Raw genomic sequence first — 11,424 nt, 5'->3', positions numbered from 1 at the left:
CTATCTATCTATCTATCTATCTATCTATCTATCTATCTATCTATCTATCTATCTATCTATCTATCTATCTATCTATCTATCTATCTATCTATCTAGGAGGGGTTTATTTATGCTCCCTGCCTCCCATGGAGAAACATCCAAAACAAATAGGCCTAATCCTCTAACTGCTTTATCCCATTAGAACCCCGCTGCTGCTTTCGCGCTTAATTCACTGACTCCAGTGTAAATTAAACTCTATCCGGTCGCTATCGCACCAGCTTCCAGCAAAACACATCTTGAGTCGCTGCACATTAAAGTTGAACCTCGATAAGCTGAGAACCAACAAAGCGAGACTGAAGGCGGGAGGTGGAGAGGTCAAGTCCAACTCCAGCCTGAAATGCCACGTGTGTATGCTTCTCATTTTTACTGACTGCAAGGGTGCTGTTTCTGCGAGTCTGTGTCGTGTATATCCAGGTGTGTCTGACACGAAACTAATTGAATGTGATGGCTTTTGGGGAAAGATGTGTGCACACAGGGGCTGGACACTCCTCAAAAGTCAAAAGTGCATCTGCATTCTGACTGGTTTCCATCTCTGCGCCTCTCAGATAAATAATTGCTTGGATTAAAACATATTCTCGTTATATTCTGCTTTTTTCTTCTTTCTTTCTTTTCTTTTCTTTTCTTTTCTTTTTTTTGACTCACTAAACGTTCAAAGCATCTGAGAAAGAAATCAGATGTGTGGGTTACTTGATATTTATTTTTGTCTCCATATTTCTTTTTTTTTTTAAAGAAAACTGCATTTTGGATCTGAACCCTCGCACAAAGCACTCATCAGATTTGGAGCTGTTATTGCTCCTCGTGCTCCACGCAAACTCTCGAGAAATCTAAGTATGCGCACGCCGGCACATACGCGTAATTTACTGGAAAAGTGGCGCTCTTTAAAGACGGGACACTGCGGTGACGTTGGAGTCGAATCCAAATGACTGACAAGGTCTTATTGAAATAAAACATCGAGTGTAGAGCGCGCACACTTTTTTTTCCTACAGTGATGCAGGGGAGGCGTGGATCTCGCTCACTTTTGACATTCTCGCAGCAGTAGTAGCTTCTCCTCAAGGCAGGACTCAGATGACACCACCCCGCCAGCGATCGGAGGAGAAACTCCGCTCTCTCGCTTCTAAGCGGATGAACTATGCTTTGACACCAGGACGCGTTTAGGGGTTCGTCACGCAAATCGGAGCATCGCCAGGCTTTTTGGCGTCTTCACTGTAATCGTGGGAAAACCTTCATAAGAACCCACGGAGAGCCAGTGGCGGAATGTGAGAAACCACCCCCAAATTTTAGCGCATGTTCCTCTCCGTTGTGCACAGCCTTCTCCTGCTTTCTGCGCGGTTGGAAAGCGGGGGAAAAGGAGGAGGAGGGACGGCTTTTAACGACTCGATCTCTTGCCTATGGACGACGGCGGTCCCCTCTCTCCAAAGGCAAATGCTTTCAGTATTGCCTCTCTGATTTCGGCTGCAGAGCAAACAGGAAACGCAGCGTTTGAAAAACACGGCACCGGCCTGGACAAGCCAGACCTGCATAACCACAGTTCCTTTAAAATGCACTACAGCACTGTCACCCGGGAAATGGAAGGTAATTGTGTTTGCTGATGTAGCATGTGTACGTCTCACCCGAAATTCTCCCCCTAGCAACTTTGGGTTTGCCTGATTCTCCGACGTTTTTGAAATGCGCAAAACCGCGCATGAGTGCGTTGTTTTGGAAAGTATGGAAGGAAATTACAGCTTTGTTTTCATTTTTAAGTGTCACAGAGTTGAGCCACTGTGAAAAAAAATTCTGCAGATTTTAATCGCCGTGTTCACCATCACTGAGGAGAAGTCTGGAAACAAAACAGTCAGAATGTGGGTAGCGTGGGGGGTTCCAAACGTGCCAAAATCCCAAAGTGGTGTACCAAGAAACAACTTTAATTCGTGGACAGAATCACATACATTCAGCATGAAGCCAAGAGGAGGAGGGTTTACACGGGCGCCCCGTGCGTAATGGTAAAAACAGACTATAATAATCATACCCAGCTTGGAGGGGGGTGGGGGGCTGTATATCCATCCCATGCGTCTATTTGTCCATCAGGAGAGGGCTGCAGTCACCTGCTGCCTGTTTGTTTGTTCATGCAAATCAATGTGTGTTTACCTTGTAGAGCGTTTGCACTCCCCTCTGCCTGGCACATCCTCCATTGTTTGTTAACGGGGGTGATGTGGGCGATATCCTTATCCAAAAGTTAAATGGGTGCCGGAAAAGCCATTAAAAAGGGGCGCACTTCTCTGTCAATCAGTCTGGTTGCAAGGCGAAGAAAAGGCACATTACCTGCAGTTCCTTATCTAAATAGAAATAAGAACCGGTTTTATCGCAAAGGGGAGGCCCTCTGCGTCAGATAAGAGAGGAGACTGGTGTGCAGTGTTAACACACTGCAGCAGCGCACAACAGAGGCCGCTCACAGCGCGATCGATCACGAGCGAAAACCAATTCATGCGCACTCCGAGTTAGTTTCCTCGAATAGTTCGGAGATTCTACGGGACCCGCACCGCTTTTTGGGGAAAACTTTTCTTTTCTTTGCTTTTCGGAGGTCTCCTATTTTAGATCAGGCAGCCCGTAGTATGCTGGCAGTGGATGAAACCTCAGGGACTGCCGAACAGCCGAGACGGAAACTTTTTAAACCGAAACGAGTGCGTTCGTGCTTGACGCTTTCCTCTGGGGATCGCTGAATCCTGCTTCTGTTTTTCACTCTCTGTGTTATAATCGACTTGAAGTGAAAGGCATATTTAGTAAAATCTAGTTTTCTGGGATGATTTCAGCCATATCCAGTCCGTGGCTGACGCAGCTGTCCCATTTTTGCGATGTTGCAGCCTTCACGACGAGCAGCCTGAGCAGCCTCAACACGCCGGGGGGCTACCACCTCTCTCCCTCCCCCGGGGACCCCTACAGTCAGCATGAGTCCCATTTCGAGCCCTGCCCGGCCGCCCAACACAACTACAACTATCCGGGATCCAACCAGGGCCAGGCCCCGTCGAACGACAACGGGACCGCCAATTGCTCCTCATCGTCCTCAAACTCTACGCCGAACAGCAAAACTATAGTGAAGAAGAACCCGAAAGTTGCCAACATTAACGTTCAGTTGGAGATGAAAGCTTTATGGGATGAATTTAACCAGCTAGGCACGGAGATGATCGTCACCAAGGCCGGCAGGTGAGTACCCATTACACACAGGCCAGAGGCGCTGGAGTTATTTTTCTCCTCATGCAGACTCGAAAAATAATATAGGACAGAATACTTTAATATATACTGAAACATCTGAGCAAAGAACCAAACCGGGAAAGGATAAGCAACTATTTTTTCTGCGAATGTCTGTGCAGATTAGCAACTGTAAGTATAGACTAGAAAATAAAGTTATATAATGTAATAAAAACAATTTCATTAAGAAAATACTCCATATTTTTTCACTCTTGCTATTTAGTCATATATATATAATTTCCTACTTTAAATAACGTCATGGGCTCAGGCAGCTGACGCAAAACATTACTTTGTGCCATGCACATGAAGGCCTGTGATGTTTTTTAAATAATATTCAGCGGACTTTTCACACATGTCTCTGTCCATCAAATCATACTGCTTTAGAAAATGTTTTTTTTTCTCGCTTCGGTTTTTTAAAACAAACAACACGTTTTAAGCTTCTGGAGATGTTTTAAAAACAAGGTCAAATACAAGGAGGCTTGTGTGTGTGTGTGTGTGTGTGTGTGTGTGTGTGTGTGTGTGTGTGTGTGTGTGTGTGTGTGTCGGCTGTAAACACCATGTTGATCTCATCCAGTTGCGTTTTATAGATCTAATAAGGATAAGTGTGACTCTCCTGGGCTTCTTCGCCCTCATCCTGCCCCAATTTTACGCACTGCTGTTATAAAAAAAAACATTGTGGTCTTTAATTTATGAGTCTTTACATGTAGGATCAGATCCTACAAGCCGATTACAGTGGTTTCTTTTCTTTTCTTCTCTTTTTTTCTTCGATTTCAAAATTATGGAGGCGCCGCTCCACGCGTTCAGTTTTGGTTGCATTTAATGGACTAAAATCTATTGGATTTGGTTATTAATAAAACACAATATGATCATTTATTGAAATGTGCTGAAAAAACACGTCATTCTTCTTGTCTCTTTAGGCAAAACACATTTCTCCTGACCTCTGACCCCTAGGAAGAGCCGATAGTGTTCCACATTAACATTCATCGTGCTAACCATGCTTCCTATTTTATTAAAAAAAACACATCTATGTAAAGTGGCATGACATAATTGCTCAAATCCTAAAAGTGTGGGTTGAGTTTCCACGCCGTGCACTGCGTGACAGGAGAAAGGAGATCTGCAGCACAGCACTTTAAAAGCTCCTTCAGCCTCACCTAGCCACAACACTGACGTTAATTGAGCGTTGATTTTAGGATCCCTTTCACTGACTCGGCGGATTACTCAACTTTCGGCTCATGTTCTTGGAGGATATGGATCTCTCTTACATAGTAACCCGTGTAGTGCAAGGGGAGAAAACAAGCAGACTAAAACGCAGAGCAAAACACACAAAAGGGATTCGGATTTTCTGCTGTCAACTGAGAAAATGATTGTTAAGAAAATAACATAATCAGTGGATCAGTATGCAGGAGTGTTCTTGTTGTTGCTTGCAGATTCAATTTATATATACATATATTTATTTATTTATTTTTCCTATAGTCAAGATGATGGAAAGTTCAAAAACTCTAAACTGTACTCTGTAAAAAGCACGTGACGCTTATGAGCACGTGTGTATTCACATGTGATTAGATCTTCATGTTTCTGGAATTCATCAAAAAACCAAGAGAGAAGTTACAGCCAGAAGTTACAACAGCGCAGCTAAATGGCAACAAATGCAAAGTTCCGTTGAGATGAGGGAGACTTTTTATCCGGTTACGCACGGGCTAAATCACGTCATTTCCAAGAGCTTAAAAACCTTGTTGTAGCCTCGAGCTCGGGCAAAAATAAGCTCGAGCAACATTTCTTTCTGCAAACTGCACACTTTAAAAAAAACACACACACACACTTGTTCATAATCATTTGTTTTCTTACACTAACTCACCGTCCACACACACACACACACATTGATGATTAGTTTTAGAAAAATAGCGCGTAAAGCATCAAAAGCCGCTTTAAAGCTGCTGCTTTTTAACAGTCGCCCCGTGTTTTTCTTCCTCTGTCAGGAGAATGTTTCCAACTTTCCAAGTGAAAATATTTGGGATGGATCCCATGGCAGACTACATGCTCCTGATGGACTTCCTGCCTGTAGATGACAAACGTTACAGGTAACTTTTCATGTGTCTTCAGACAAGTAAAACACCGCTTTCAGTCAGGGCGGGACAGGAAAACATTGTGCTTGTCTTGGTTTTTTAAGACCCACCCTGGGGTACCGAGCAAAATGAGCATAAAAACTTGGAAAACACAACTTAAGAACTTAACAATGAGACACATCCTTTTCAACAATTATCCACGTTATACTGCAAACATGTTGGTGACTAAATACTGACAATAACGATCAATTAAGTGTCTTATTTTTCCCTTTATCTTAAAGCGTTTGGTAGCGTTTGGTAGCGTTATGTAGCGTCGTTACTCTTCATACACGCCAACACATGCATAGACATTTTGCATGCCTAAGCGAGCAACTTCTAACCTTGGGTCTTAATTTCCTTTTATGGCCCTCATAGGTATGCTTTCCACAGCTCGTCGTGGCTGGTGGCAGGCAAAGCTGATCCCGCCACACCGGGCAGGGTCCATTACCACCCAGACTCTCCGGCCAAAGGCGCACAGTGGATGAAGCAGATCGTCTCATTTGATAAACTAAAGTTAACTAACAACCTTCTGGATGACAACGGACATGTGAGTACAAAACTGGAATTAAATGAGTGCTCAAGAGGCCCAAGCTTGGCCAGAAAAATCACACAGCGAGCGGGTACTTTGTCCTCATGAGTTCTCGTTAAATGATAAAGTGTTCTTCCCCCTAAGAAAATCATTTAAGGAAAATATAAAACCATTTATTTGATTACAGTGATAGTATAGATGATGGCCTGTTTGATTAATTAGAGAGCATAATTTAACATAAAATCACATTTCCACATTAAGCGGTCAAAATACAAAAAATCAAAAGAATTGTTGTATTTATGTATTTATTTTAAATCCCGGAAGTAGTAATAATAATAATAATAATAATAATAATAATAATAATAATAATACAGAGAGATACATTTTCTTCCCCTAAAACTGATCGATATAAGTTATTTTCTAGTAGTTAAAAAAACGATATTTTCTCTAAAACTTTGATTTTGCCAAACGCTTATTTTCTGTCCTCAAACACGGCACCGCACACGAGGCTTTCCTCCAAAAATCCCTGAAAGGAAGTGGAGTATTTCACCACTGGAAATGATTTCAAACCCTCCTGCTTGATCTTCCACCACCCTTCCTTGTCTTTGCATTAGATGTAAAATCAGGAGAGTTTGGGGGACTTAAGCAAATACTGAAAAACAATGATCTGTAACAGATCGAGTGTCCCGAGGATTCACCAGAAAGTTAGTTTTCTTCTGTTATTGCCTAATCGGTGTTTAAATGAGAGCCATCCACATGATATATTCTCAGTCGGCCCTTAAATATTTACAATATTACTGTTTAGCTAGAACTGTATCTGCATGCCAACGGATTTTAAGGGGAGACCCAGGCTCCCTCGGGGTATTGTGTTATTTAGATTACCAAATTTGCTCATACAATCGTGGAGATGGCCGACGCGGTAAAAACGTTTCATAGATCGAACCCGGGTCTCATTTGGTCTTGACCACGTTTTACCTTATTCCAGTGCAATTTAAATTAACATTGTCGATTATTTATTTAATTATTCATTAAATCTCTCGTCAGTGATCATTTTCAAACGCATGTTTTGTTTTGGGTTTTTTCTGAAGCATGCGATCAAAGATGATCTTTTTGTACACTTTAAGTCGACGGTCCTTGAGCAGGCTTGCTTTGCTTTTTTTTACAGATCATTCTGAACTCCATGCACCGCTACCAGCCCAGGTTTCATGTGGTTTATGTGGATCCCCGGAAGGACAGCGAGAAATACGCAGAGGAGAATTACAAAACCTTTGTTTTTGAGGAAACCCGCTTCACAGCGGTCACAGCGTACCAGAACCACAGGGTAAGCGACTTTTATGACCCTCCATCTAAATTCAAATACGGTCTGTCGTGCAAGAGAAGCCAGCAACTAAACGCACACAGAAACCGTGTGTTGTTCAAACATGATGCGCGCAGTGCAGTTATGGCATGAATAACGTATCAGCACAGAGAGGTAATGTAAGCGTGTTACGTTAAACCGAATTCAGTAACTAAAGACTTTAAAATGTGTATTTTTAACTACTGTTTAATCGAGGCTGTCTTATGCGTTTGCGTAAAAAAATAAATAATAATTTCGCTTTTTTCGCCCAAATGTTGCCTCTGCTCTGTGAGCTCAGCTTGCACCCCATCCCTGCGTGCTCCCTACTCTGTTTTCCATCAGTCCCCGTGTCTGTTTAGATTCAAACATCAGTGCGCTCATCGCTTATTTGGAGCGACTCATAACGACGATAGAAGGAACCTGGCTTCAGTTTTCCTTTCAGCTATTTACACCGAATCCAAGTGTGTGGGAGCCGCTGCGTGACGGTGATTAATAGACCCGTTAGCTCACGGAGATAGGACACGGACTAAAAACACGCCGCTTCTGTTTTGATGCTGAATGTTTATGGCAAATGGTAAATAAATTACTTTTACGCACGAAGGCGCTCTGCGTCTTTTCGTAAGGATTCTTACTTCCATATAAAATGTAAATTGAGCTAAAATTAAAAAATGCACATACATTTAACATGAAATATAATAAAATTATATGATGATGATCATTATGATAAGAAAGCTATTAAAGTGATATTAAAAATAATAACTGACTCTTTTCTTACCCCACATGCAAACCTGTCTGTATATGACATTATATGGGTGTAAATGCTACAGAAGAGCACAATTACATACAACAATAATAATAATAGTCATAAAAGTAATGATAATAATAAATGAAATATACATGATACTGTAGCCATCAAACCTGCATTTAAGACAGCTGTGTGTGTTATTATGACAGAGTGTTCTGTGTATTACACCTGACTTTCGCTGCTATCCTTCTAATAAGTAAATGCTGTGATGTAAGCGGGAAAGGCGTTGTGTTTAGCGTTATGACTGATTTTATGCTGCCCTTTACTTTCAGATCACACAGCTGAAGATAGCCAGTAACCCCTTTGCAAAGGGCTTCAGGGACTGTGACCCAGAGGACTGGTGAGCTTTCCAATGAAATATATTAGGCCACCATTTTATTGGCATGTTTCCACATGATTGTAAAAAAAATTGCACTGCAGAGCAGGCCAGGGCCAGAAAGCTTTTGCAAAATAGTTTAGTTGCTTGTTTAATGTCTCACATGGGGCAGATGGGGTGGAACTTGCCACAGGAAAGAACACAAGGTGATGTAAATTTCAGAAATTACTGGATATTGTTTGAAGCTCAGCCAAGTGTGATTTTCTGTCACTAACAGATCATCAGACACTGGCATTAGAGACAAGGTAGCAAAACTCCACCCAAATACTTTACTCAGACAACTTCAACAAATGGAAATACTGCTTCCATGTCTGGAAATGACTCAGATCACTTCATTTTTTAAAACCAGCAATGAGAAATTGCACAGAACTATAGAGGATTGTTTTTATTATTTAACAAAAACATAATCTGAGTAATGTACGGCTGTTCCACATTTGTATTCTGTGTACATTTCATCCACGAGATTAAAACGTGGATCATTTTAATACATAATAAAGAAACTGTGCCTTTGACATTCATTAAATGAGTAACTGAATCCACTCTCCCTGCTCCAGGCCCAGGAATCACAGACCAGGCTCTCTGCCAATAATGAGTGCCTTTGCCAGAACAAGAAACCCAATGTCATCTCCCCCTCAGCAGAACGGCACAGAGAAAGGTCTGCAGCTCGCTCTTTGTTTCATTTCAAAAACTCACGCCGGCTATCAAACATGAAATATAGTCCTGAAAATTAATTCAGCATTTCTAAATAACATCTTTTATTTCAGCTGTCAGTATACTTCACTTCTTCTTTCATTTTCTTTTTTTTTCTTTCCCCACCTTATCCTTAACAGAAGCCCAGTGATGCATTTGCAGCATCAGGCCAGTGATGGCTTTTAATTAAACATCAAATATCAGCCAGTCAATGTCATCCACTGCAAACATAATAGGGGTTCTTATGTGGTTTTATAACAGACCGCAGCGTCATACCGCAGTAAAGCAGGCAATGGAAATTAGATTTCTTTGACATGACGATGACTGACGTATTTATTAGTTCTATAATAAGAATTAAATCAATTAAATGTTTATAAAAGTGGGAGCTTCCTATTAGCTTTAAATGGTACATTTCATCTGAGAGAAATATAAGCTGGGAAGCTGCTGTCTGGAATTTATTCTGCAACATTTCGACTGAAATGCAGAATTTTTTATTTAAACAATAATGTGACAGACTTCTGTGTACACTTCATAGTTACCTAAACATTGCTTACACTTGTAAAAAATGCACTTATTTATTAAGCATTATATGCAATCTCTTAACGCCTACAAGTCAAAAACACTGAGTATTCAAAAACTTGTACCTGCAGTAATTTATTGTGCTTTTCAGTGCAGAAACTATGAAAATATTGTTAGTGGTGGGTATTTGCATGTTGGCTGACTGTTCTTGTCTCCTTACCTTCACAGAAGACAGTAGGCGGGAATATGAGCGAGACCCCAGCGGCACGCCTATACACGCAGACCCAGCTCACCAGCTGATGTCCCGGGTCCTCAGCCCCGCCCTGCCCGTCCCAGGAGGCCTGCACGCCGTCCCGATCACAAGCGGCCGGCCCAGCCCTCCCCACGACCTTCGGCCAGATCCCCACCCTCTACCCCCGGACACCCTGCACCACCACCCCTACAAGTACCCCACCACCTATGAACACTACCTGGGAGCCAAGACCAGGCCGTCACCCTACCCTTTACCTAGTATCAGAGGACACACATACCATCACCACATGAACCCTGCCACAACTAACATGTATTCAGCCACCAGCGGCCCCTCTAACTATGACTATGGGCCCAGATAATGACTGCTGTCCACCAGGGCTAACAGTAAGCAGCACTGTGGGAATGGAAACAGACAGGAAACACAATCCTGCCTGTCGATGGCTTAAGCAACCTGCAGGGTGCAATCACGGGCTGAAACTCCTTTCTGCTGGATAAACCCTGCTGTATTTATTTAAAGGAAATGCATCTTTGCGTCAACAATGGGCATCTGTTCTAGGCCCCTGAAGAGGTCTGCTTTGACCTTTGAACTGAAAATGGCAATAGGTCTACATCAGGCCACCTCCTACCTGAGCAGTGCAGACATTGAGCCAGCAAAGTGAGGACAGAGGAGAGACCTCAACTTAACACAGACTTTCATCACAGACTGGAATTGATTTTTTTTTTGTGTGTTGGATGCACTTTTTGATTTGCCTTGTTTTTATTGCTTTCAAAAAAGCCATATGTTATATAGTCCATCAGCCTTTCTAGGTAGACGAGACGTTTGCATGTCATCAGAGAGAGAGGGTGTGCCGAAACACATTGAAATGTTTTTGTTTGAGGGAAAAAAAAAACAAGAAAAAACCGTCAAGATTTGATTTTTTGAAACACTCTTGAGCCGCTCTGAGAAGCTTGTACCATGGCACTGACTTGCAGCAATTCAAAGTAAATAAATGAAGCAGAATGACTGTTCTGTATCTATAAAATAAACATTAAATTCTTGTAATTCATAAAAACAGAGGTATTTGTGCCAGTCTTCCACTCACATGCTGAAGAGGGTTTCCTCTCTATCAGCATTGTTCAAGTTTCTCCAACCGGATTTGCCCTGTTGAAATAGGCCGCGGTGTCCCCTGCTGCTGTTTCAGTCACTGGCAGGCATGACTTGGAAGCTGTGTAAACATAAGAGCCCTTTATAGTTCAAAATGTTAAAATCTGCACCTGGATTCATAAAAACACACACTCATACACAAATGCATTCATCAACCACACATCTTACATATCCTCAAGTAGAGTAAATCGGCTCTGTTCATATTACTGCAGTTTAGTAGTTTAATGCATTAAATTTATTGCAAGGCAGCAGTAAAAGTCTTTAAAATTAAAACCTTTTGGTACTATTGATACAACAAGATACAAATTGCATATGTGTGACTCATAGACAATGAATTTTGAATGTCATGCTATTATTACAAATTATTTTCTCAAACAGTAACTTATGAAGTAATTTTCATGTTTTCAGGT

General features: G+C 41.8%; 1 protein-coding gene across 3 annotated transcripts; it reads left to right on the top strand.

Moving 5' to 3' along the window:
* The first annotated feature begins 332 nt into the window (after positions 1-332).
* On the top strand, positions 333-10,922 carry tbx1 (T-box transcription factor 1). 3 transcript variants are annotated; one of them, XM_005747749.2, is made up of 8 exons: positions 333-383; positions 2,877-3,216; positions 5,238-5,339; positions 5,739-5,910; positions 7,058-7,213; positions 8,306-8,373; positions 8,964-9,064; positions 9,847-10,922. In XM_005747749.2, exons 1-8 carry the CDS (start codon positions 377-379, stop codon positions 10,227-10,229), a joined length of 1,329 nt encoding a protein of 442 aa, XP_005747806.1. In that variant the 5' UTR covers positions 333-376; the 3' UTR covers positions 10,230-10,922. The 3 variants fall into 3 exon arrangements, with proteins under 3 accessions (XP_005747806.1, XP_005747805.1, XP_013770000.1); XM_005747748.2 differs by lacking the exon at positions 333-383 and adding an exon at positions 859-1,611; XM_013914546.1 differs by lacking the exon at positions 333-383 and adding an exon at positions 859-1,611 and having other exon boundaries at positions 2,826-3,216.
* Positions 10,923-11,424: the final 502 nt, after the last annotated feature.

Source organism: Pundamilia nyererei, unplaced genomic scaffold (genome assembly GCF_000239375.1).
Source record: "Pundamilia nyererei isolate P.nyererei 1_Seehausen unplaced genomic scaffold, PunNye1.0 scaffold00203, whole genome shotgun sequence".
In the NCBI taxonomy this organism is placed as follows: domain Eukaryota; kingdom Metazoa; phylum Chordata; class Actinopteri; order Cichliformes; family Cichlidae; genus Pundamilia; species Pundamilia nyererei.
This window is presented reverse-complemented; position numbering and strand designations above follow the sequence as displayed.

Bases quoted from the DNA above. Each gene is read 5' to 3' on its own strand.
- tbx1 (XM_013914546.1), top strand. From the start codon at position 1,428: ATGGACGACGGCGGTCCCCTCTCTCCAAAGGCAAATGCTTTCAGTATT. The intron at 3,217-5,237 runs GTGAGTACCCAT...TTCCTCTGTCAG, and splicing joins ATCGTCACCAAGGCCGGCAG to GAGAATGTTTCCAACTTTCC. The intron at 8,374-8,963 runs GTGAGCTTTCCA...TCCCTGCTCCAG, and splicing joins GACTGTGACCCAGAGGACTG to GCCCAGGAATCACAGACCAG.